This window comes from Pseudomassariella vexata (assembly GCF_002105095.1).
Source record: "Pseudomassariella vexata strain CBS 129021 chromosome Unknown BCR38scaffold_2, whole genome shotgun sequence".
Taxonomy (NCBI): Eukaryota; Fungi; Ascomycota; class Sordariomycetes; order Amphisphaeriales; family Pseudomassariaceae; genus Pseudomassariella; species Pseudomassariella vexata.
Genome location: NW_024467957.1, coordinates 521,861 through 546,989, shown reverse-complemented (window position 1 = coordinate 546,989; position 25,129 = coordinate 521,861). Strand labels below are relative to the sequence as shown.

At 50.9% G+C, this 25,129-nt stretch overlaps 7 protein-coding genes across 7 annotated transcripts; 2 read left to right on the top strand and 5 right to left on the bottom strand.

Moving 5' to 3' along the window:
- The first annotated feature begins 1,231 nt into the window (after nucleotides 1–1,231).
- On the top strand, nucleotides 1,232–2,278 carry BCR38DRAFT_89437 (uncharacterized protein). Its single transcript, XM_040865736.1, has one exon. The coding sequence runs from the start codon at nucleotides 1,398–1,400 to the stop codon at nucleotides 1,932–1,934; it is 537 nt and encodes a 178-aa protein (XP_040719578.1). The 5' UTR covers nucleotides 1,232–1,397; the 3' UTR covers nucleotides 1,935–2,278.
- A 101-nt stretch (nucleotides 2,279–2,379) lies between these two features.
- On the bottom strand, nucleotides 2,380–4,532 carry BCR38DRAFT_480804 (uncharacterized protein; the record flags this gene model as incomplete). Its single annotated transcript, XM_040863313.1, has 2 exons — nucleotides 2,380–4,040; nucleotides 4,340–4,532. 2 exons carry the CDS (start codon nucleotides 4,530–4,532, stop codon nucleotides 2,380–2,382), a joined length of 1,854 nt encoding a protein of 617 aa, XP_040719577.1.
- Nucleotides 4,533–5,018: 486 nt separating this feature from the next.
- BCR38DRAFT_463163 (RanBP1 domain-containing protein) lies at nucleotides 5,019–6,767 on the bottom strand. The gene is made up of 4 exons (XM_040862633.1): nucleotides 6,625–6,767; nucleotides 6,093–6,474; nucleotides 5,777–6,032; nucleotides 5,019–5,721 (listed from the first exon to the last, which is right to left on the bottom strand). Exons 2-4 carry the CDS (start codon nucleotides 6,411–6,413, stop codon nucleotides 5,459–5,461), a joined length of 840 nt encoding a protein of 279 aa, XP_040719576.1. The 5' UTR covers nucleotides 6,414–6,474; nucleotides 6,625–6,767; the 3' UTR covers nucleotides 5,019–5,458.
- Nucleotides 6,768–7,860: 1,093 nt separating this feature from the next.
- Nucleotides 7,861–8,661, bottom strand: BCR38DRAFT_326813 (uncharacterized protein; the record flags this gene model as incomplete). The annotated part of the gene is made up of 1 exon (XM_040854816.1): nucleotides 7,861–8,661. A coding segment is annotated over one exon (801 nt), but the record flags the coding sequence as incomplete, so codon positions are not given.
- Nucleotides 8,662–11,701: 3,040 nt separating this feature from the next.
- BCR38DRAFT_332149 (thioredoxin-like protein) lies at nucleotides 11,702–12,645 on the bottom strand (the record flags this gene model as incomplete). Its single annotated transcript, XM_040855121.1, has 2 exons — nucleotides 11,702–11,950; nucleotides 12,007–12,645. 2 exons carry the CDS (start codon nucleotides 12,643–12,645, stop codon nucleotides 11,702–11,704), a joined length of 888 nt encoding a protein of 295 aa, XP_040719574.1.
- Nucleotides 12,646–19,212: 6,567 nt separating this feature from the next.
- BCR38DRAFT_419629 (uncharacterized protein) lies at nucleotides 19,213–19,632 on the bottom strand (the record flags this gene model as incomplete). Its single annotated transcript, XM_040859328.1, has 1 exon — nucleotides 19,213–19,632. A coding segment is annotated over one exon (420 nt), but the record flags the coding sequence as incomplete, so codon positions are not given.
- Nucleotides 19,633–20,378: 746 nt separating this feature from the next.
- Nucleotides 20,379–21,305, top strand: BCR38DRAFT_405324 (uncharacterized protein; the record flags this gene model as incomplete). Its single annotated transcript, XM_040857954.1, has 1 exon — nucleotides 20,379–21,305. One exon carries the CDS (start codon nucleotides 20,379–20,381, stop codon nucleotides 21,303–21,305), a length of 927 nt encoding a protein of 308 aa, XP_040719572.1.
- Nucleotides 21,306–25,129: the final 3,824 nt, after the last annotated feature.

Sequence of the window (25,129 nt, the reverse complement as noted above, 5' to 3'; positions counted from 1 at the left end):
ATATATAGAATGGCAAATGGACCTGGTACGTATTTCTGCACATTCAATGCTGTGAGAAGAAGCTAGCTAGTAGGTGTAAATGGATAAAGATAGACCATAGCATGAATAATACGAGGGCCAACTAATTCAATACTTTAGCCCTTTCCTCTTCAATTGTGTAAGATGCAGCAGGACCTGAACAGAGCGGCTTAGACATGCTATACCGGATTAACCACTGCATGATTAGTATTTATGCTCTTACAACATCCTGCTAGAAACAAAAGGTTGTATAGACCCAGACTAGTAAAGCGAAAAAGGAGGGAAGGCTGGTGACATGAGTGAAAGTAATTAATTCTTCGGTTTCGCCCATCCTGTCTCTTGTAACCTCTCAAGGCGCAGTTTCAGCAGAGTTCACTCATCGATGTTATCGGATTTAGTAACTTTGAGTCGACCACTTGACCACCGTCCTGAGAAAATTTGCTAGCTTTTCTGCTCTGGAAATAGTCCTCATTTTAAGACAGCCACGTGTAGCATAAATGCTTTAGCCAGGCATACGCATCCGTTATGAGCTTGGAACTTGCATAGGACCCAATGGCTTTATGAGAATTTTATATGAATCATCACTGCACCTGGTGAACAGGTACGACTCTCATATCGTTTTTTGTCTAGTCCACATGCTGTAGGGGGCAAATGGGACTCTCGTTTTACTCTCGTTAGACCTTAGACCAAAGGTTCTGCTAGTAGCCGTGTCTCCTTAACGTTTGCATTACACAGGAGCATCAATAGTTGGCATGATCTTTCTGGAGTCAATATACCGTAAAATACCTTGGCCGCATCACTTGTTTTCGCATTTTGCAAAGCCGACCTAGGTACAAGACCCGAAAACCCTCAACGATCGAGAAAACTCCTTCAAAGAACCACGAACCTCAGTGCACCCATCACCAGCTGTTGACTTTTCACAGATTTACCGGCCTCCGTCTAGATCTGGGAGCAAGCTCTTTAACCTCGCCAGAACTATTCTACCTCGTTCTTCCCGCGCCGTACACTCACCTGTCTCACGAACCCTCTCCCCTGCAATCCAAGTGAGGTTTCTACGATTTCACGGGATCTCAAACAGGGCTGTACATCGTCCACAAGGGAACCAAGCACGGATGCCAATACCGTGCAGCCGGGACGGCTGACTTCAAACCTACGCGAGACTTGCTGTACATGGGGTACCTGGCAGCCCCTGGATTTCCCAAAATGGGCCATACGATACCCGCCAATGCCGTGGCAATCAACGCAAGCGCCTCGGTCGACACATATGCCCCGACGTGCTGAGACACGGCGACGCACGAGCTAGACTTCCTGGTTGCTGAGACAGTCTAGTTGGGTGAGGATATCATGCCTCTCGTTCGCTATCTGCCTACGTCATTAAGATGAGCGACGATGCAGATACTGGTCCTGGTCCTAGTCTTGAAGCTCGCAAGAACAACCACCTTGGCACGTTCTACTTGACGGATGATGAAAGGAAGCACGGGTATGAACTTAGATTTCTGGAGGGATGGGGCGGGAAAGCGTTGGGCCAGTCGAGGCATTCGCCTCAGAAGTCACTACTGGCGAATGAAGGACGAAATCGCGTTGGTGGAGAGAAGAATCATGTAATGGCCTCGTGTTCGACAACAGAACCGTGCACTGCGCACATTTGTGGCAAGATGGAGGATGGGTTTCGAGATTCGGGGCAAGGAGACAGTGTGCCTCTTGCCCACACGACCCAGAACCATCGATTTTCCAGACCAGCTGTACTCCTATATGGCCGAGGCAAGCCATATGGAAGATGTTTCGAGCAATGCAGGTGTTTTTCAACGAGATCGATATCAGGACACTCGAGATATTGGTTGGATGGTCCTTCATTAGTAGAACCTGTCCCAAGAGGAACTTGGTCACGAGTATTCAGCTTCTTCTATCAGGAATGATGGCACAAATGTCTCGTAGCATGAGCTCCCGCAACCATTACTTCCGTTTGGCTCAGCAGCGCATCTCATGACGCATCATGAAATCTGGTGAATTGCACTTTGAAGCACATGAGTTTAGTCAGAGACGCTCGTGAAGAACCCTCCCTGTAACCCTATTCGTATTTACGATTCACAGTTGCCGTATCTGCCAAGCCTCTAACCCAATTCCATTCACAATGCGCATGTTGTGATCCAGGTGATCATTGCCAACCTCATGGGGTGCGGCTGACCTAAGCTGAGTCCTGTTGCCACTGCTCGTTTCGTTGGTTCGAAAGAACATCCATAAACGAAACGAGCGTATGACCGCCGCCGGTTCCGTGGTTATTTCTTTAAGCAACGCTAAGCCGTAGGATAATCGAAGTTTCAAACGCCCCGAGGTCGAGTGAGCAGTTAGGACAGTGACCTTTTATCTGTACCGCCTTCCCCTGGTCCCCGTAGTCGACTTTTGCCTTGCATCCTCGAGCGTCTTCTTGAAATCGGCATATAACGCCTTGACGATGCCTTTCTCTGACCAGGTATCGACAATCTCATTTGCCAAGGCGCGGCGCTTCTTTGCCTTCATCTTCTCCCGCTCCTTGAGCTTCTGCGCTGTCATCCACCCGTCAGACTCCAGACGCTCCTCCACCCACTCCTTCAGTGCGTGTTTCCAATGAATAAGGCTGTGGGCCGTTTCCGCATTGCTGCAACACACAGATCCGACGACCCATTCTTTCCCCGTTGGTGGCAATGGGTTGTCCTGGGTATCAACAGATTCATGACCCGAATCCTCGTCGTCGGTGTCCTGTTCGACCTCTACGAGGGTGCTTTTGTGGTACGGGTTACCCTCAAAAATGATTTTATAGGTTGCTGGATGACCACTTCGGCCACAAGCCTGGCAGGTATCGTACTTTTCTCCGTCTCCAGCACCCATCTCGTAGGCCTCAAGCTTGGGTCTGCCATTCAACGTGCGGTAGAATTCGGGTTTCCAGGCAGAAGACGCGAATTTCGAGCTGGCAAGCCCGTGGACCTCAAAGTCCAACTTCCGCCAGGCGTTGCTGTAGATGGGATCATTGCGATCGAAGGCCGGGTTGATCTTGTTATGGACAAGCCACTCAATGATATAAGGAAACTGCTCTTTCAATGGCTTGTGGGCTTGGGCTGTGAATTCAAGGGGAATGTCAAGAAGAGCGGGAGCTCCAATGGGTCCATCCTCATCCTCAACGACGAAGTCGTCAATGTCACTCTCATCCTCATTGCCGAACACGGCATTCTGAGTTTTCTTGATGGGCGCCTTCTTCGGAGTCTGCTTTGGTTCGTTGGCGGAGGGCTCGTCACGTTCTTCGTCGTCGAACTCCTTCAAAACTTCAAGTTCATCCTCGCTATCAGTGTCATAGATTCCGCGCGGTGCATCATCGTCGGAGGATGATTCTGACGAGGTTAATTTGGGGTTCTTCTCTCCCGCTCGACGGCGGCGAAGGAGCTCTATCTTCTTCTGTTTCTCTGTGCGATGGACCCTTTGCGATCGTTTTATTGGCGATGAAGGTGGCTCACGGCGGCTGAGCTTGCCGCCAGAAGGCTTGCCGGAGCTAGCTATTCCCGAACGGCCACTGGACTGGCTGTTACTGCTAACACTCGACTGGCTAGAACAGACTGAAGACGACTTTTTTGCTGCATGATAAACCAGCCTCCTCCTCTTCGCCGGCGACACATCTTCATCGCTTGAGTCGCCGAGTTCGACGGCGGCAGGGCGACGACGTCGAAGGGAGTTCGGAGCCAAAGGGACGTCATCTTCATCCTCCTCTTCCTCATCGTCTTCGAGGACGGTCCGTTTCAGCCGTGTCGAAACAGACTGAGAGGAGTGCGGTGGGGCAGATGCAGGCAGCTTGGCCTCGTTGGCGATGAGCGGCAGCGTGGTATCATCGTCCTCACTATCCTCCATTTCAACCGCCCCATCCTCTACCGCAGACTCGTCGGAAGAACCTACCGTCGTTACAGTTTGCCTATTAGTTTGTAGCTTAGGCATGAAGTTAGTTGAAGAAGGCGGGCTCGACATAGTTGTCGCCTTTTTCTGCTTGCCACCTGCTTTGCCTAGTTGAGAGTAAGTAAATCGAGCCATAGTAACGAGCCATTACTGGCCTGGATATTTGAAGGCGACAGGAGGAACAACGATAGGGTGGCATAACAAAGAAATGCTGCCAATCCTTTACAGGAAGAAATATAGATGCGCCACCGTTTGTTCCATGTAATGTGACGACCGGTAAAGCAAGGAGCAAGTGACGGGCTACAGAAGACCAAATAAGAAAATTGTGGTTAGAGGATATGGGCTTCCAAAATGCAGGGATATTAAATGTATCGGTATCGAGGCTTTGACGGAAAAATTGACCTACCGAGCGAATCCAGCGTTTGCTGGCCCTTCTTGCTGCTGCCAACTAATCGAGACGCAGGCCGTGTCTTCTTCCGTGTTGCTGTCACTCTGGATTCAGTGTACCTGACCTTAGCCCGCGAGAGCGACTGGTTCGGGGGGCTAGAACCCGTTGGCTCAAAAGCGAGGCGAGTCTGGCGCTTTCTCTTCGCAGGCATTTCTGTCGAATGTACTAGGAAGATGTTTTGGGGGGGAAGCCTGCGACCGTGCTCTGGTTCCTGATGCAGGCCAAAAACGGGGAATGACATCAAAGTAGTGGTTGCTTAAAGAAACGCGGTCGCATAACGACATGAAGGCGAGGCACCGATATATTGATAATACCTGTTAGTTGCAAGCTCGTCGAACCCTGACACTTCATTTGTGTGTATGTGTGTATGAGTGGGTGTGAATGTGATGTCAGATTCGCGAAGTGGTAAAAACCTAATCTGAAGATGATAAACTGGTAGGATTGGATCATTCAGGGATGCCTTGATTATTTGGCCCACAATCACGTATGGAAGTTCGTCATGTGTCACATGCAACTGATGCATTGTACTCCGTAAGTGATATAGGTTCGTCAAATCCACCATAGACTGAATATCTGAGTTTTATGTGTACTTACGGGTAAGAACCAACCTTACATAAAGTCTCACATCAATAATTCACATGATTAGTTTTGGCAATGGGGGTTTAGCAGTTATAGCCGCGACATATGCCTAGATCAGTTCGGTCTAGGCTTGTGACTAATCCTTCGACATCTAACACCAGCCGAGATGATGAACGAGTCTATATACAAATACAGGTCTGCGACTCTCTCTGCGAGCCTCGGTCGAGGTGTGGGGCATTGGTTCTTTCTTTATTCGTGATATGTGGTTGGGGGGTGGGTTCGCGCAGTGAAGTCAAAGCTAGGGGGGTTCTCAATCCGCCCGGAGACTATCTAAATCTCATCATTCGCATGAAGTGACTGACTACAGGCCGGAGACTGTGCAATGCGTTTTCGCGCCAGCCACAATTCCTCTGATAAAAGGGCTTCAAATCCTCGAGCTGATGCTCTGCTTCGTGTCCCTCCGTATTCCTACTGCCTACTCGATGCTGAAATGATTCTTCATGCCTCGGGGGCTGCCTCAGCAGCAGCCCCTTCCTTCGCCGCGGCGGCCTCTTCCTCGGCCTCCTCCTTGGTGAAGAGAGCCTCGTTCTCTTTCTGAGCCTTGAGGAAGGCGTCCTTGAACAGGTTGGCGTTCTCCGAGTTGCCGAAGCGGATGGCGAGCGTCACAGCCTCGGGCTCACCCTCGCTGACATCGGCAGCCGCGTTCCACACCCAGCTTCGGTCACTGCCAACATTGGGAGAAAGTTTCATCTCGGGGATAACTGTTGGTTTTTAGCATAGTGTATTGGTAGTAGTAAGGTTGGGGGGGCAGCATACTGTAGTGGTTGGCGCAGACCTTGAGGGTCTTGTCGCGACGCATGACCAATCGAGTCTTGCCGTTCTCCTTGTGCTTGAGCAGTCGGACATCACCGGTGCCACGCTCCTTCCATTCGCTAGTATCTCTAATGAACTTGAATAGCTTGGCGCGCATCTTGAACAACTGCTCCTCCGACTCCTCGTTTGTCTTGGTCTCGACCTTCTCGGTCAACTTGACGACGGGTTCGAAATGGACGTCCTCGGACTCTGGGGCCTCCTGGAAAAATAAGTCTCGTTAGCAGATAGGTTAGAGGTTTGGAATACGAAGACTGCGTACGTCGTCATCACCCTTGGCGGCGGCAGCAGCCTCGCGTTGAGCCTTGGCGCTGCCTGAGTTGTCGCCGCGGTCTTCTTCTCCTTCTTTCTTCTCCTTTTTTGCGCCGCCGCCGAACATGGAGAAGACGGAAGACGAAGTGACAGGCTTGGTCTCCTGTGGATCTGGGTTAGCTTCCATCCAGGCCAATATCCTAAGCGTGGTGGCTAGCTTCTGGATAGTTGCTGGTGGATATTGGCCGCTGATTACGGGCACAGCGCGTACCTCGGTGCCCTCAGGCTTGGTCTCCGCGACCTTGGGCTCGGTATTTTCGGTGGAGCTCATGATGGCGGTGTTGATCGTCAACGATGATAATGTTTATGGAGGTATCTGTCTTGCGTATGGACTAAGCCAGGTCATCCTGCGTTAGCCAGCATTCCAGCTCCGGAGCGCATCTGCGAACACACCCCACTTCGTGCGTGGAAAGTGCGCCGTGAAAGGAGACGCGGGGAAGGTCGGCAATCGAGATCGATGCCGGGGGGATAGTACGACGTACCTTGTCAAAATACGAAGCACAGCAAAGGCTTTGTATTGTCTCGTGGTCCCAAACTTTGGGTTTTGATGGAGCTGGGCGAGAAATATGCAGTGTTCGTCGTTGATTTGGCGGTGGGGGGTTACGAACGAGAAATTGAAGTGCGGGAAAGCAGCCCCTCCTTCAAGTCAACAATGGAAAGCTTCAAATGGCCCGTGAGGTCCCCGTCAGGCTTCAGGTGCAAAAAAACCCACAAGTCACTCTCCTGCCTAATTGTGCAGCAACGGTACATTGATATCGTTCTGGGCCGTGCTCGCGCGCCTAATGTGGGGGTAATCCGTAAGCGTGTAAGACCCCTATCCAATGAGCACTACTCCCAGATTCGCCACTGCAACTTCTAAGCAGCTAACTTGAAGATAATGATAAAACTCATCGTGGATTCTTCTCAATGGGCGCCTGGCCCAGTGGCTGTCGAATGTGTTACAACGCATCTACTGGGTGCCTCTAAACTCGGCATAACTGTGGGATTGAGCGCCACAGTTACGCCCAGGATGAAAGGCGCTTTGTGTCCCAGGACAAAGATGGTGTAGCGGTAGCCTGGTAAGGCTGGACCCTTCATAATACGTAAAGGCAACGCATACAGCCAACATAATAGAAAGACAGAACAGGCAAAATCAATACAGGATCTACAGAGTCATCAATAGAGGACTGAATCCCTCAAGAACCAACAAAATCACAAGTCAAGTAGCCAAAATGCAATGCTCACGATCAAAGCAATGCATATTGTCGAGAAAGCTAGCTAGATGCTTCCTAGTTCCTCAGGTAGCTCGCGCCCCTGCCGTAGGCCAGATAGACCAAATCTCCTTTAGCAACCTTTCCTGTACTTCCATCAGTCTCAACTGGCTACCGATGCAATAGCCTTGGGGAAAAATATGCGAGTGTATTCCGACAATCGATCCTTGTGCTCTGTAAAAACTCCGAAACAAAACATTTCAAAAAAAAAAACCGTTCTCATGTCCATCACTTCCGTCCATCCACTATCATTTCCGCAGGGGTCATGGAGAAGAGGGGTGATATTGAGGAAGATGTGCCCTGCGGTGTTGGCGAAGGGGCTAGGGAGTAAAACCCTAGCAAAACGCCAGTGCATCATGAAGCCTAACGCCGTTCCGGATTCCGATCCTGGCCGACCATAGGGTATAAGTGCTTGACAAGCCGCGATCGACTCTAGAAATCACGCTTGCTAGCTCCCCAGAACGAACGTTTTACCTCTTGCGGTTGTTGCTTTCTTCGGGCTTGAATTTCCTTCTTGGCACGCTCAGCTCGCTGCTCTCGGGCAACCAAAACATCTGCTTCGTGTCGCTTATAGTAGAGCTCGGCAGCTTCCAAGTAGCGCTGGTGCTCATCGGTCTTCCCTTGCAACTTCAACCACCAAAGCTTAGCATTGATCTGCGCAGCGAGTAGACCCAAGCCCATTTCGCCGCGAGCATCTTCGACGTCACGCAGCAACTCGACTTCCACCTGATAGACACGATCCTTGACCATATCTTTGGAAAGTGACCTCTTGATTTGGCCTGCTAACTGCGTCGGCCTGTCCAAGGCATCTCGGAAGCTTTGCAGGACAGAGTCCGAGACCGATGCCGTCTGGCCAGAAACTTGTTTCGAAACTGTGTCAAAGGCCGGCATGCAAGTCTCCTCAACCCATGCTGTTGTACCGTTGACCGTGTCCACAACCGACTGTGCAAGACCCTTCACGAGCTGCTTGCCAACATCGTAAGCCTCAACAATCATGTATCTGCCAAAATTGACTTGGAACGTCTCGTTGATCTTGGGCTTGCGGGTGGTGGCGATGGACACATCAAGTATGCCGTGAGCCTCCTTCTGGGATATCTTTATGAGGAATCCCTCGTCGACCGTAGAAATCTTTGTGGACTTGGGTGAGATGTCATTGGCGCCCCTGCTGACGGAAACGAGAAGAGATTGCTTCGCAAGCCAGGTAGACTTGAGCTGTTCGGGAATTTTGAGCAAGATTTCGTTACGCCCGTGAAGCTCAGCTGAGCAGAGGTTTTGTCTCAAGTCCAGGTTAGGTCCGGCGGCTGTTTTGTCTTTGGTGAATAGCAGATAAGCAACGCTATTCGTGGAGCTGGTGGTCTGCAAGGCTTTGGGGGTTGTCGCAGATGTTAGAGTAGAGCTCACAGCAGTTGTTGGTATGAAGGCTTCTGCCGTTGTGGGTGGTGCGGCGATAGAGACCGAAGCCACAGGGACCGTAGAAATTACGCCATCATGACCCGGTGGTGAAGCCGTCATGTAGCGAGTGAGTGGATATGCCACACCAAACGTCAATATCATTAGGAGGAGCTGCACCACACTCGGGCGCAAGGAGCCGTCTTGATTGAAGCAGAGATCCCGGAGTGAAGACCTCTTTGTAGAGTCTCTTAGCGTGGACAACCACGGTGCGAGCCGCGAGGAGGTCTTATTTGCCTTGTCCCTCATCTTCTCGTCTGAGTTATCCGAAACATGATCTCGTCGTGGCTGCTCGCTGTCACAGGAGTTGTACTGGGCCAGCCACGACCGCTGTTCCTCAATACCCTGCGCCGAAGATAGTGTACGTCGGGAAACAGAGGCAGGATCTGGGGTGAACAGCTCTGTAGGATGCTCGAGACTGCGGTCAGCCATGGTCTCAACATCCGCCTCGTCGCCCTCGTCGGTATGGTATGGCCCGATGGTAGCTCTTCTGCCAGAGGGGGGATTCGATGGCAACTGCTCTTCATCGTCGGACGATTCCGTATCGACATCGTTGATATCCGCATCAGTTCCCGTGTCAGTATCGGCCAAACTATGGACATCGTCCGAGAGCTCGGGTATTTGGTGATCGTACGAACTGGTAGTAGACTCGGGCTGGCTCTCGCCGTCAGTGCCGATGAACTCGTACCCGAGGTCGGCGATGCTGTCATCCAGCGGAGCCTCGTCTTGGAAGTTGCCTGGACGCATAATGTCGGGTGAACTGGACGAGACCCAGTTGGTGAGTTGTCTATTACCAAGTGGCCGAGGGAAGCGGAGAGAGGGAACCGAGTTCGATATGGTAGACTTGTTTCGGTTGACTGGCGGCTCAGTAGTGTTTCGTGGAACAGCAGCTGGTCTATCGGCAGTGGTTGTAGTCGCAGACGTTTCCGACTGTTCCATAACGCGGTAAAAGGAAGAACACCACGCTGTATCACGTCATGCCTCGAATTTACCGTAGTCGGTGGGTAAAGCGTTGAAGATGACAGGATGCAGGAAGGCTGAAGACAGGCTGCTGTGGTGCGGGGCTATAAGAGGCAGACGTGATTCAAGAGACGGCTGCCCAAGTGGGTGCATAGAGGTGGATTAAAGGGTTGGACTGGAAATGAATCAGAAAGGTGATTGTGTTGTCGTCTGTTGGTTGCTATTTTCTGGAATTTCTTTCTTGGATTGTCGTCACAGTTGAGGGAGTTCCCAAGGTTCAGTTAAAGATGAGAGAAGTGCAAGTGCTCAAGTTAGGTTCAATTGCACGTACCAAGGTTGGTGCTCATCCGTGGTGCTGCCTGCGCCTGCCCTTAAACCATCCAAAGCGAATTATTTGGAGGGGGTGGAGAACAGGTTGCAGTAATGGCCCTAGGCAATTTGTCCGTATTGGTAGGAGGGGATCTATTAGTTACCTTAGGCTTCTTACGATATATATCTTAAACGTTCAGGTAGCAGATAAGACACCTCGGGCCACACTGACGGACGAGTGAAGCGGCCGGTCGCGGGTTACTTCCTTTAGTGGTTGTACGTGGCCTATCACCCCAAGGCGATAGCAAGTGATGCGGTAGTGAAAAAGCAGGTCAGACTGAGGAGGTTCACTGCGGTTACACACATGAAGCAGTCGGTATGTTGCGGATCCCAAGAAAAGGCAAGCTTGAAGGCAGCTAGGGGTGTATGATCGCTTGCTATGACGCTGGCGAAGTGTGGCAGCGATGGGCGGGGGGCAATCTTATCGGTTATCAGGATTGAGGGGTGCTCACCCCTGCCATTATGACACTTTAGCGCTCCAGCAACTTTGAACCTCAGGAAAAGGGTGCGGGGTTCCTGGCAATATCATCAAGTTAACCCAGCGGGAATCACGCCCAACTCAAGTAGTTACGTTAGGACTGATGACTGATGTGTGCATTCGAGCTCGTCTATGCATACTATATCGACATCATATTAAAACTCGGCAGTGAGGCATAACTCCAGTGCAATCGATTGGAAAAACTCGTGCGGACCCAATATCACAAGAATTCCCATTGCTTAATTAGAAGTGGCCAGCTCAATTTGCTGGTGGAGGCGATTTTAGTCTGCGTCACTGACAAAGCTTGGTGGAATTATATATCCAGCCTTCTTGTAACTTTTGCACCCTTCCTGCAGGTCTTGGAGCTATTTGTCCGCAAGGGTCAAGCTTTTGGTGTGTCGAACACAATCGCATCGTGTCACTTCGATTGCGTGTTGGATTGCAGACATCTCAATGTACTTCATCGTTCATTATCAGGCATTTCGGCCCGTACGTGTCGTGTCGTATGTACATGTTCTATCCGCATGACATCCACCTGCCAGTCATGCGGACAGAGCTCAGTATTCGAGGGGGGAAAAAGAGATAAATCAAACGGTCGAAATCAAAAGAAGCAAAACAACCGCCCCGACTGCTCTCGTTCAATCAGTGTCGCTCGTATCCAACCACATCCAGCAATCATTATCCCAAAGGCATAATCCTGCGAACTCCTTACCCTCTCTATACGAGGGCTTGCCCCTGGTTAGGTAGAGCAGTCATCGCGCTTGCGACCTTCGGCATGGGAAAGTGTCGACATGGCAATGAAAATAGCGCCGGACGAAGGTTTATATATATGGGACATGACTGCAAAAACGGCGCCGTCGCCTAGGGACCACAGGCTAGAAGCAAACCAGTCAATGAGCCCATGGGTATCAGAGTGTGCGAGCAACAACATCGCTTCAGTAAAGTAAACATCAAGGGAGTGAGTCATAGACAGCGTGGTAGTAACCACGTGGTATACGTATTCGGGTGGGGGTGGGGCAACATGTGTGGCCTGCGCGACATCCCGCCGAGTGTCTAGATGACACCATTTCTTTGGAATAGTCTCTTCAATGCGTCGCTGTCGAAGTCTTCGTCCTCGGGGATCATGTCGATGATGCCTGTCATATTGGCAAAGAGGTCCCCTTGGTTCTTGTACGCGAGGATTGTGGGCACGGCAGCATTGTCGAACTCGATATCCTCGTAGTGTACTTTAATGAAGTGAACCGCCGGGTAGATAGAAACAAGAGGCCGTAGTGCCGATTCGATGAGACCCGAGACCTGACACTGTCGCCGCTGTTAGCAGTGGCCTGACATGACTAATACAGGAAGAGAGAGCTTACCTCATGGTCGTAGACGAAGACTACAACGACTGTCTCCCTCCCAACTTTCTCAATGGCATCTAAATAGCCGAGAGCATCCACGGTATCGAAGCGACCGAACATGCGCAGACTCGGACTTGTTCTTCGATTGCGAACACCGTTCCGTGCCTCGTTCTCAAGCTCTAGCCGCCTCGCTTCGCGCCACTTCTGGAGGAATGTCTCTTCGTCCGCGTCAGATTCTTCCTCGCTCCCACTTTGCGCAGCCTGGTTCTTGGGGCCATCGCCCAATCCGAACACCGACTTCCTGGCAGCGCGGACCCTATTCCGCCACTTGCCCTGTCGAGCTTGTTCGTATGATCGCGCGTCGGCAATTACACCTTTGACACCTGTGCTACGACCCGAGTCGAAGGTAGCCGGGGGCAGCTTGATGTCAGGACGGTCAACCAAGTCCCTCCCTGCTGGGGTGCACATGGCGGCGTCAATTTGATCGTTGCGGAATCGGTCCTCCTCGTCCTCGTCGCTGTGGCTTAATTCCCGGCGTGCATCGTCTCTGTCCTCAGGGTGTACACGTGGGCTGTCTCCGCCTGTATTCTTATTCAAGAGATCTTGGTACTCCTCCTGCGCCGGAGTTGGGTTGGCATGGGCGGTTGCAAAAGACATGGCGTAGGATGGGAAGGGGACCCGGGGGCAATAAATGTAGCTCTAAGTGTTTCAAAGGGAAAGGTAAGCCGATGAAAGCGAGGGTCGGCACGTCACCTCTATCGAGTATGGGCCGTCGACACGTGGCTCACAGGGGGGCTGAACTGTAGGGAATATTGACTCGGGTCTGGGCTGCGCACCGGGGTGTGGAAAGTGACAGCGAGAGTTACAGCTTCCCGGACAGCAGAAGAACAATGGCAGACGTGAAAACAGAAGGGGCGACAATGATGCCACCAAGGAGTGAAGTGCCGTGTTGCTTGTTGGGTGGCCCCCTGTGTGCGTCAGGTTGCAAGTTTCAGATTTGAGTGTGGAATGCGAGCGCGGCGCGGAATAAATTTGGCTGCTGACGTTATGAGTTGGACACGAAACGGCTGTGGCTGATAAAAGAACGATGCGCCTCGAGTACACCAACACCAAATATTGTAAAGAATTGTGTGCGTCGTCAAGAAACAGAAGACGGAGATTTCAGTTCATCGTGGGTCCAAGGAATTCACATATGTACCCTTTGCACGTGGAGATCCTGGCGAATAGTGGAATAGCAGACGCCTGCATCATTTGACATGCTTAATGCAGGAGTGACGGATCTGAAACAGACAAACTCGAGGATTGCTGAAGAAATGCGTTGGATGCTTGTCGAGCCTCGCAGGCATGCGCAGGCTGGGGGCGATGGACAAGGACAGGGGAACATATTGCCCAACGTCCATTGGACGCCGTGGAGGGCTGCAGGGGATAACAACGTGGTCCTTCGAGCCAAGCCTCCTTTCGAGATGGATTCCACCGGACTCCCATCACCTGCAAAAAGCTACCTTGAGAAGCGACATTCAATCCAAAGTCGCAATCGCCCAATACTTGGTTCAGCTGACTAACGTACAACCCCATCTTTCTGGCCACCCACCTTTCTGGCCACCCACCTTTCTGGCCACCTAATCTGCCAACTACAACAACCTTCGGCACAACAGATTATCGTCGGTATTGGCTATTATTATACAATGCCTCGATATTCAGAAAATTCGATTCAAGGCGCTCTCAACGATATCAATCAAGGGATATCCCAGCGCCAGGCTTCCCTCCGATGGGGCGTTCCACGCTCTACCCTCCAATTACAACTCGGCGATGGCCTCAGCCATTCTGACGCGTCAATCGCGTCGATGAAGCTATCTAGGGATCAGGAAGACGCGCTGATTGGATGGATCCTCGAAATGGATCGCGAGGATCGTAGCCTGTCGGCGCTATTCATCGCTAAGATGGCGTTGATTCTGTTACCTCAGGATCGTCGATCAGAGGGCCTCGGTCGCCATTGGGTTCATCGCTTTATTCAACGCCATCCAGAGTTCGGAAGTATCCAATCTCGACGCCTCGACCGTCAGCGATTTGATGGCCTATCGACGCAGAATATCGACGATTTCTTCGAGACGTACGAAGCCTTGATGTCAGCTCACGACTACTTTCCACATAACGTCTGGAATATAGACGAAACAGGCATCGCGATTGGCGAAGGGATCGAGGGTATAGTGTACGGATCGTCAGAGAAACATCGAGGCATATACGAAGTCGTTCACGATCAGTAATATACAATCAGGCTTCTATGCAACTGGAATATACCCATTAGATCCATCGCGACCTCAGCCGACGATAGCCCCCCTATCAGAACGACCAACTACACCACCGACAGCTGGTAATTGGCTTAATCCGACAATAATAGCGACGCCAGTGACTAGCTTAGTAGCTAGGGAGAGTCTGGCAGCGATTACGCCATTGCGATCGTCGCAACGGCTATTGTTTCGAAAGCTGACTCGTCGGCTAGATGTACAGAGCGTCTAGCTCGCTACTTTGACCTAACGTGCACACGCATTAGAAGCCGAGATAACTTTGTTACGCCCCAAACCACATAAGAAGGTACGATTAGGGCCTAATGAACGATTTGGTAACATTGTACAGATTAAGGAAGCGATGGATCGAGCCCTTGAAGTAGAACGGGAACAAGACCAGGTACAACGTCGGAATCAGGTAATACTGGACCCAGCTAAGGCGTCAGAATCTATCAGATCTATACCTCAGGAAGCCCTAGAGCACAGCTTTCTATTAGAGCTAGTTGTACCTGAATAGCTATAATAGTACGTTGAATACACTGTTTCGAATACCTTCAATTGGATTGCAATATGTGGCCAGAAACGTGGGTGGCCGGAAAGGTGGGGTTGTACGTTACTACCCCAACGGTGGCATTCTATTAGTGATAAAGCTCAATTAAATCCGTGGGCAATAATCATAATTGGCGTCATTCGGGTCCGGAGGCTCCAGCGGGGGGTATGTACGGACTTCCCAAGCTGCCCCCAGAACACACCTATCACACTTCAAAGTCTCTTGGGGCCAGGCCTTTGTTTATTACTGGACCAATGCGAGGTTTGTTCGTCGTGGTCCACCGGGCAAGTCGGCAAACTTGAGATACCTCTACCAGCCCTCTGAATGCTAGTGCTACTTCCACCACGATAAGTCACATCATATGAGTCGGGCGAGTACTCCACTAAAGTTGAGAGGCATGATAGAAGTGTAACTTAACACTCACCACGCAATTGCCTTTAAACATTGCGCAAGCCCGTCCCACAAGCTCGGTACACATCTGAAGATTTCACTGATCCCAGGTCCCGAAAGTCTGGCGAGTCGGGGAATCTCTCGAAACAGAGTCGGTGCACCCACCCGAAGCAAACTCGCGGGCGGCTCGCAAGCTTGATGGCCGAAACAGTTCGTCACTGATGACTAGTGGTGGACGGGCAGCACCCCCATTTTCCACTTCATGGGTTTACCAAAGCTCGCAACTTGTTTTAAGCTAGGTTCAAGATTTTGCTTTCATCCTAAGCGAGGATGAGCCACCAACGCCCAGGCATCTCCAATTTAGACACGCTGTAAGTTGAGGATAAGATCAACATCGCACAGTAGAATATCGGGTCTAAGTAGCAGGATACCATCTTGACCTTATGTCAGTCTTATGTCAGTTTACTACACTGAAACATACATCGAGCTAACTCATTCCATTCCATTGTGTGCGTGCTCTTTTCGAGGAGAACGCTGCAGCCAACAGCGACCAGCCACCGAATCACCCCAGGTACCCGGCATTCACGGCCCGCTGCCTCCGGACCCTGCCGTCGAGAGCAGTCTTCTCCTGACTAGGCAGGCTTCTGGAAAACGCCAAGCAAATTATAAAGAGCCAAGAGCAGGACTATCCCCACAGAGCTATCCGTTCATCTCAGCGATGAACCCCTGTGAGTGCCCCAGTTTGATCTTCAGGAACGAGATTCGCATCGTATTCCGACAAGGCGACTATGTCAGCTGCATGATCGTGCATAACCACCGGTGAGAGGCCAAGGCCAGATACGCTATATATCCCCTCAAAATTGACGTCTTTGAGCAACAATCATGCCACGCCCCACTTATTTCGGATTCGCTTGAGCTCACCAACCTAAGTTGGTGCTGGACAGCGATTTGGCCAATTTCTCGACGAGCTCATCTTCAAACCACCACATCTCTACCAAATCAAGGTATTTCTTCGATCGCGATGGATTCAAAGCTACAGGACGCTGTACGCTATACGCAGACGAACCCTGAGGAAAGCCTCGCTCAAGTTGCGCGTACATTCGGTATCCCACGCGAGACCTTACGATACCGCGTCTAGCAAGCCGTCACCATCAAGACACGAGGAGGGCTTAATAAGCTACTTACCGAAGCCGAAGAAAAGGCCCTCTGCAACTACGTTGACCGGCTCGATAGGATCAATCTTGCGGTCCGCGCAGAGTTCGTCACTAACGCTGCAAATACTATCCTACGTGAGAGAGTCAAGATCCAACCAAATTCACCACTACCTAAAGTAGGTACCAAATGGACCACACGCTTCCTCAAGCGCCATGGGTACTTCCACGCCTGCCAGAAGAAGCTCCATTCCGACCGTCAGTCAGCTGAAAATATGGATATAATACGAGAGTACTTCGCACGGCTCGAGAGACTCCTCCAGGAGGAAGGAATAGACCCCTCCGATATCTGGAATATGGACGAGACTGGCTTCAGAATCGGCATTGGCAAAGACCAGCTTATCGTCACTAAGCGCAAGAGGGCCCACTACTTCGGCCTACCAGAAAATAGAGAGACGGCTACAGCTATTGAGGCTATCTCTGCTGCTGGTAACGTCATACCAGCCTTCCTTATCCTCACGGGGACTGTCCACTCGGCTCAGTGGTACGCACAAAGTTTTCACCCTGATACTAAGTTACGACCGGTCGATACGGGCTATTCGAATGACGAGATCCCTCTCGAATGGCTTGCGCACTTCGAACAACACTCTAAGAAGACGCAGAAGGGCTACAAGCGACTACTTATCTTAGACGGCCATGGTAGTCACCATACGAAGCAGTTCATCCAGTACTGCGAGGATCACAATATTATATCCTTCGGCATGCCCCCTCATCTCACTCATCTCTTACAACCTCTGGATGTGGTTGTTTTTCAAGTATACAAACACTGGTATGCGAAAGCGCTCGATCAGTTAGTACGTGATGGATATACTAATATATTGTAGTGGGGCCAGGCCGGACGTCAGGAAAGTAGGTGACAGGGGCCAGGGAGGACTCCCCTGTCTTCCATACTTCTTAAGGGACACGGAGATGACAGACGACTTTCAACAACTTGTCATCTTTTTCATCATCTTATTCAATCAACTTGACTTTTGTTTTCTATTCTAGTTAGCTAGCCCTTCAATTATGCGGTTCATTCCTACGTGCACTTAGACACTACTTTCGAAATCCTATTATTCTGCCCTCATCCTAGCCTTGACAATGACAGAGGATTGTGTCTTGCTCTGATCAGAGCAATCTAGTGCTAGTGAGAGCTTCAATTCGACTTCCAGAGCCAGACGTCTTGTTCTGAGAATCATTCCGACGAGAGTCTCAGAGGCACATCCGACCAACTCGCGCACCAGACGTGTAAGAGCTTCGCTCTTACAACCAGTACCACGATCTTCGTCTGATCAGACCAACAGATGGGATCTGTTGGTACTGGAGCCGTCTGTTCAGTGTGTTAGGTGGTAGGTATATCCTACTGACCGCCTGACCCCGTTTCAATACTTAGATTAATTATTAAAGTAGAGACTGTATCTATAAAATACCAAGGAATCCTATCCCTTATATATCCGTCTCTCCTCTGCTAATCCCCGCTAGATATATTAGATATATAGCGATCTATATATTCACCCTTATATATTCCCTTGTTTGTCCTAGCTCACGTGCCTATTCTTCGGCTTTAGATAGTAGTTTGTTAAGTCCTCCGTGGTTTTTAGTCTTCCTAGCTTGCTTAACGCGGTATCGGAGGGTCTCGCGTTTTACGCCGCTTTCTCGCGCAATTTTGGCAATTTTGGCTTGAGGATGCTCTTGCATATAGAGGACGGCTTCCTGTAGCTGTGAGTCCGTTGCGATTAGAAAAAGCTGATGAATTGATGGAGATAAGATAGGTTGAAGTTGAAAGTGTCGAAAAACTGGCCAAGTTGGTGAGCCCAAGCGAATTCGAAATAAGGGGGGCGTGGCACGGGTATCGGTTTTCTGACGACTCGTGCACACAATTCGAAGCGAACTCAAGTTGCCGCGGACTGAAACTTTAGATCATGTCCATTAGAACGAGCGAGACTGTTTACAATGACACGACGTTTTATAGACGAAGGTGTAAAACAAATGTGGAGAACTCTTCCCCAAGTGCGAACGTCAGGGTTTTCCCATGTCGCTTTCCGCCGCTATACCTCGATCTTTATGTCTGGCATGTCCAATTTGATGTCATTCGGTAATATGCGGCTCAACTGGACTCAGGTTCTACCTGTTTGCTCTCAACATGGCCCAGACAGTCGCCATTAGTAACGCCCAGTTTACTGACTACCTGAGGGATTCAATCCTCTATTGATGACTCTGCGTAGATCCTGTCTTGATTGATCTGTCTATCTGCTCTGTTAGTGTGTAGCCATTTTATCTACGAGGAAGGGTTTGACCCCACTAGTGCAATTGCCGCTACACCGCCTTCGGCCTAGGGCATAACCGTGGCGCTCAATCCCACACTACCTGGCCAAACGCATACGGGCAAATCCTTTCGTCCAGGACAAGATCTGTAAGAACCGCCCGTCGACATGCCACACGTTAAGGTTTATTGGAATGTTCTAGCAGTTGCATCCTGAAAATCGACCCCGAAGCATACACTACACCGCTCTTCACTCATTTAGTTCCATCTGACGAGTTCGGGATCACACGACTTGTCGCCATGTGACTTTGGTCCTGATCGGCAGCTCGTTTGGGCACACCTTCGCTCGGCACAAAGTGACTTCCTAATCCCTACTAGCGTTAGATGTAGCTAGTAGAGGGCCCAGGACGTACCTAAATCAAAATTAGCAGTGGAACCCTACCGAATTAAGCAGGCGGTGTCAATGAAACTTGCCACTTAACATTAGTGTTTAGAAAACTGTGTAGAAAAATACCTTTGGCGATAACTTCATCAATTATGGCTTCATCACAGTGGCTTGAAGACGAATTCCAAGGCCCCTTCGCTAACAGCGCCGCTGTAGCTGGTCCTAGTGGAGAGGACGCCCAGTTCGTCCCCCCTGATAGTGGCTTTACGCAGTCTACTGTCGTAGAGGGCGATGATGATGCTATTCCCAACTTCCCTAATATCGAAGATATTCTCTCTCGTACCCCAACCGATCGAGCCGCTTCGCGGTCCTCCGCCCCCCAAACGCCTCTGCCAGCGGGGCAGAGGAAGAGGAATAGGAAGCCAACAACGCGGGAGGCTCGGCATCATGCGATAAAGACTACTACTCGAATGACACCATCGTTGAGGGTGATTGATACGTGACCCCATGGGGGTTACCCTATAGCTATAGATAAGATAGATAAGAGCTATAAAAGAGCTCTGCCAGGCCAGAATAGCTGACCTGGCATCCTTTCCCAATACAACAATTCACACCCACATCCATATTGTCAGAGAACAGAATGCCATAGGCACCAGTGGGTGTCAGGACACTGAACGCAGGACACCGGCGGGCCGCCGGAGGGGTGTTTCGGACAAAAGACTCCCGAATCATGATTACAATCTATGTGAAGCTTTGGGATGACGAGAGTCAAGATCCTTGGCATCGCCGACCCTGCTGTTATGCCGGGTCCAAGCGGCGGCCTAGCTATCTATATAAGGACCATCTCGAAGTAGGATAGGGAAGGAGTTGTCAGAGCCACAAGTGTCATCCGAGGCGGGCCGGCTTCCACCAGGTAGGAAGCCGTTTGTGGCGGCTAGAGAGCCGCTTGTGGCGAATGAGAGCCGTTGAAGCCGTTTGCAGCGGATAGGGAATCGCTTGGTTGCAGATAAGGAGCCGCTGTCCAAGATATTGGCCGAAGTCGGAGGAACACAGACATACGGAAGCAAACATCCAGAATCCAAGAGAGAAACTCGGCTGGCTATAAGTAAGGAGTCGAGACGGAGGAAGATAGAGAGGGCAGAGATCAATGCATCACCGTGGGCACCCCTACCTGAGACCGCCAGTGACCACCCGGTGCTACGTAGGAGGGACGCCCGTTACTCCCCATCACTCTGTACTATTGCCTTCGGCCTAGCCGTACCCTGACACATATGCACTCGCATCAGTGATCTTCTTACAGAAGGTGCTTGAAGTGTTCCGGGCTGGGATGCTGAATATAGACAGGCCTAGCGCGCGTAAACCGGCTTGGCAGAAGCTCGTAGAGCTATTGAATCAAGATACACAGTACGTTTGGTCTATTGATAAAGTTAGCAAGAAGTACGCGGATGAGAGGATCAGATGGGGTGTTTACCTAGCCGCCGCCAAGTCGGGGCTATCTATCGACCCAGACACTCTGAAGTGTACCGACTCCCCGGATCGTATCAACAGCTTTATCAATAAACATGGCGCCAAATCGAGGTGGCTGGTTACCGAACCAGTTGGTCCTATTTCTATTCAGCAAGAGATCTTCTGGGCCGAATCAGCTGGGGAATACATAGCTGAGCCCGGTGATGAAGAGGATGTCCCCGAGGCTATCCTAAGCGACCAATCCGACGCTGACAGCCTATTAACACCAACACTAAGTACTTCAAGTACTTCTATCATAACGGGGCGGCGGAAGAGGCAGAGGCTGGATCCGGACATCAACACCACGATATCTGACGAATCGGATGACGATAATGAGGCGCGACAGCGCCATAAGCATGTGAAGGACCTACAGCGAGAGTTTAGTAGGAAGCGGGATCGTAAGAAGCAGTTAACTGACCTCGGTAGTAGTATTGAACGAGCCTCGCGTGCGATTAGTCGCCCTATTGGTGCTACTGATATAGCTGCCGCGATGAAGCTACTTCAGAGTGACGGCTTCGTGAAGGATCTTAACTGGCGGCTACGGATGAAGGCGTACGACGAGATCGGGAGCAACACTACGAATAGCGTCCTCTATTGCCAGCTTAGCGATCCCCACGAACGTAGGCTATGGCTATTGACGAGAATCGGTGCGAAGATTGATGAAGAGGAAGTTGAAGGCGACGGCGTTGGAGCAGAAGGCGTCAACAGGGGTAGGGCTAGGGCTAGTAGGAACGATTTGATTGAATAGTTCTATTGATTTTCGATTTCTTCATCATCATCCGTTGTACTGGCCCTTAAATAAGCGTAGTAATCCTTCCACATCTTTACTGCGATTCTATGGCGGACCTTATAGGACGTCTTCCTCCATCTCTTCTGCCGTAGCCAACCTCGCCGTTGCTCAAGGAATTGCAACTGTCTATCGCTCAAGCCATCATTATCATCCTCTTCAACCTTCCCGCCGCGTCGGATGAAGTTATGGAGCGCGCAAACGGCGTATACGATTCGAATCTGCGTTCTGAGCCCATATTCGGGTGCTGAAGCACGAATTATCTTTCACTTCCTCTTCAGTACACCAAAAATCTGCTCAACGATTACGCGGACCCCCGAATGGCGTAGATTGTAGAGCTCTTTCGCTGTTTCTGGCTTCCGCCCCCCATAGCGCCACTCTTGAAGATGGTAACGTGTATCGAAGTATGGGATTAGAAGCCCTCGTCGCTGACCAAATCCGCCGTCGCCTAGGTAGAATCGATCCTCTGGTATCGTAAAGGAGCCCGCGAAGGCCCTAGAAGCGAGACTCGAATCGTGGATCGATCCCTCCCCTCCTGCCAGCACGTACGAGAAGGTGCCATCGGGCCGGACTGCTGCGAATACACTCTGAGAAACCCAGCCCTTGCGGCTACGCCAGCGTCTCTGTCGATTGACTGGGATAAAGGCGTGGATCAGAGTCCCATCAACTGCTCCAATACATCCACTGAAGGCGTTCAACTTCGGGCTGAATTCGATCTCACGGCTCAGATAACTGCTGCTTGGCAACTTCACCGGTAATAACGAATGGAATACATCTGATACAGTGCTCTGCGCGCAGTGGAATCGATGGGCTACGTTCCGCTGTGGCTTGTTATATGCCAAGATCCAGAGGAAGATCATCAACTTCTGCGCCGCCGATTGATAGTAGGTCCCCTTGAACGCTGTGTACGTTTCAGGCCATTCTAATAGCTTCCAGAAAGTGTCCTTATTCATCCGAAATAGCTGAAAGAAGTGCGTTGGCGAGCCTTCAAGTAGTCGAATCGCTAGCCGCCTCGTGTCGAATATCACGTGTGTCCAATCGAGTAGTCAGCAGTGCGTAAGATTGTATATAAATGAGGTGTGTTCTTGTCTGTCTGTCTTCTTGTCAGGGTACGGCCTGGACCGAAGGCGATAGTACAGAGTGAAGGGGAGAAATAGGCGTGTCCCCCTGGTGGTCACTGGTGGTCACTTGGTGATGACAGGTAAGGGTGTCCACAGTAGTTCATTGATCTCTCCCCTCTCTATCTTCCTCCGTCTTGACTCCTTACTTATAGCCAGCCGAGGTTCTCTGTTGGATTCTGGATGTTTGCTTCCGCATGTCTGTGTTCCTCCGACTTCGGCCAACATCTTGGATAGCGGCTCTTTATCTGCAACCAAGCGATTCCCTATCCGCTGCAAACGGCTTCAACAGCTCTCATTCGCCACAAGCGGCTCTCTAGCCGCCACAAACGACTTCCTTCCTGGTGGAAGCCGGCCCGCCTCGGATGACACTTGTGGCTCTGACACTTCTGTTCTCGCGAACTCCCGTTGCTCTGCCTTTTATAGATGCTTTAGAACATGTCGGTAACTTTGGTGTTACTTTTGAGAAGAGGGGTTCCTTTCGCCTTCTGAACTTTAAGTGACAATAGTCTTCTCTAGTGCCATATTATTTCTGAACCTAGGAACCAGGTGCCCTATCTGACACCTCGCCGCCACGAACCCCCCCTCGTGGACTACTTCACGATCCTCGGCGCCTAGGAACCTACGGTCCCCTTCCCGATCGAGACTGTAGCTATTGCGTAGCACTTGTAACGCAGAGTTGACTGCTATAATAAAGGCAGTCCGTCGGATATCAGTAACTTCGCTCGCCATCTTAGCGCTTGCTGACTCAGCAAGTTGGTGCCCAGCAGTCAAAATACTGCTGAATCCGACCGCTTGGACTGTTACTTGGGCACACTGCGTTTGGGCACAGATTTGGCAGAATTAGGGCGCCTTACCTATTTCATACCCCGGAGGAGCCCCTGTCTAGCGCGGTACATGCCAAGTTTCTCGTCTGGACACAGTGGATGCAGTTGTGGCCAAAATCAGTGCCAAAATAGGTTAAGTGGCACATTAGCTGTCGATAAATAAAAAAACGATGTGCCGAGTCGACCCTACAAGGTCCGCTGGACACGCTGCCGATCAGGACCTAAGTCCCAGTATGAGCAGCCACCGCGCTCTGTTGCAACCGACTGGGCCTTCCACAGACAAGTGGTTAGCAAAACAAACGGCGCACTGAGGATAGAATCAATCGAGTCAGTCCGTCCATAACGCGCTATCTCATATTGTTTCCCGTCGGTGCCCTTCGTCATTGGCTGGCCAGACGATACTGGTCCCGAAGTCCGTATGATTAAACCGCTTGTCTGACGTCAAGCACAGTTGCATGAGGCTCGAATCGATTTTTAGCTTGAGCACCAAGCATCTCTGGCCCGAACCAGTCGGCATGTTTCAGGGACGTTGATTGTGGTTTCAGTGCCGTTGTCTACGTCTCGGTTTGAGCCTCGCTATCGCTCTGGATTCCAGATCTCCCCGTCTAATAGGCCTTTCCGCAGTCTCCAGAGGGGCATCCTGGTTGTCGATCATGGGTACTGATTCGAGTTGTATGCTCCTTGATAAAGGTCAACTCCTCTCATCCACACCATGATAGCAGCAGTGCGTTTGTTTGCTCAGGCGGATAAAGCTACTATCAAGCATCGGCCGAATTGCACTCCGATGCGCCCTAATTTGATCGTACCAGCACCCGCGATACCTGAGGCTCGTCCGAACGTTGACCGCTACGGCCATATCAAGTCGACCCCTCTTTTGTCTGAAGCCGACCTTTTTGAGCTTGTTCATCGGTGTAGCCCTGGCGGCGCTAGGCCAGATTTCAGACGACGCGTCTACTCTTTCCCGACGCACCAGAGTCCAACCAGGTGAATACGTCCGCAGCTAATTTAGCTAGCGGTAGCTCGGATGTCATGGCCGCCTGCAGGTGCATAAAGGGAAGACGGGTCCTCTCAGACCTGCATACAAGTCGGGAGTACAGCCAGAGACACGCCATTGCAGTCTGTCAGTTTCTGATAGGGACTTGTAACTGTTGTTTAGCTCGATCGCGAATCCTGTTTATCGATGCGAATGACACTCGAAATACCCAGCCATTATTAACGTCACGTCGAGCAACAGCCTGCCCGCAAAGGCCTGGAAGCTCACGTTTATGGAAGCGATATAGCGATAAAATATACCGCCGGGACTAAACCTACCGAACGTGTCTTTGCGCACTTCGTCTTAAGGTGCACAGTTTGTTGTGGTGAAATGGACGGCCCCATGCCCAGCAAGTCCTAGATACCTCGTCTCCAAGCGCCAACTCTCCACCGAACTCTGAACTTCACGAAACAATTTCCAAAATGGTATCTTGGCACATCTTTCGTGCCTGGGCAGAGACAGATATCGGCAGCCCGAACCTGTACAACGTTCGAAGCGGCAGCTGGGCGTTGTGTCTGGCGTTTCCCGTGTCTGGTGTTTCCCGCATCTGGCGTTCCCTTTTGCCTCTCCGGCTCGCCGCCCTTCCAACCCCCACCGCCCTCCCCCCACCGCCCACATCTAGCTTTCTGAGCTGCCTTTGAACTAGGTTTCTGCGAGCTGAACAGGTTGCAGCCCTACCAGGAAATAAAGCTTTGTACTTTAGTAGTGTATATTGCTGGCTTGCCATTCTGATGCCGCTTAGTCAGCTTGAGCTCCCTCGATATCAGTATCAAAACATCATTGAGATTTCATATGACGCGCTTCAAG

Coding starts and splice junctions, on each gene's coding strand:
- BCR38DRAFT_89437 (XM_040865736.1), top strand. CDS start 1,398: ATGAGCGACGATGCAGATACTGGTCCTGGTCCTAGTCTTGAAGCTCGC.
- BCR38DRAFT_463163 (XM_040862633.1), bottom strand. CDS start 6,413: ATGAGCTCCACCGAAAATACCGAGCCCAAGGTCGCGGAGACCAAGCCT. Junction 6,033..6,092: donor CCGCCAAGGGTGATGACGAC/GTACGCAGTCTT, acceptor TTATTTTTCCAG/GAGGCCCCAGAGTCCGAGGA. Junction 5,722..5,776: donor GGTCTGCGCCAACCACTACA/GTATGCTGCCCC, acceptor AAAAACCAACAG/TTATCCCCGAGATGAAACTT.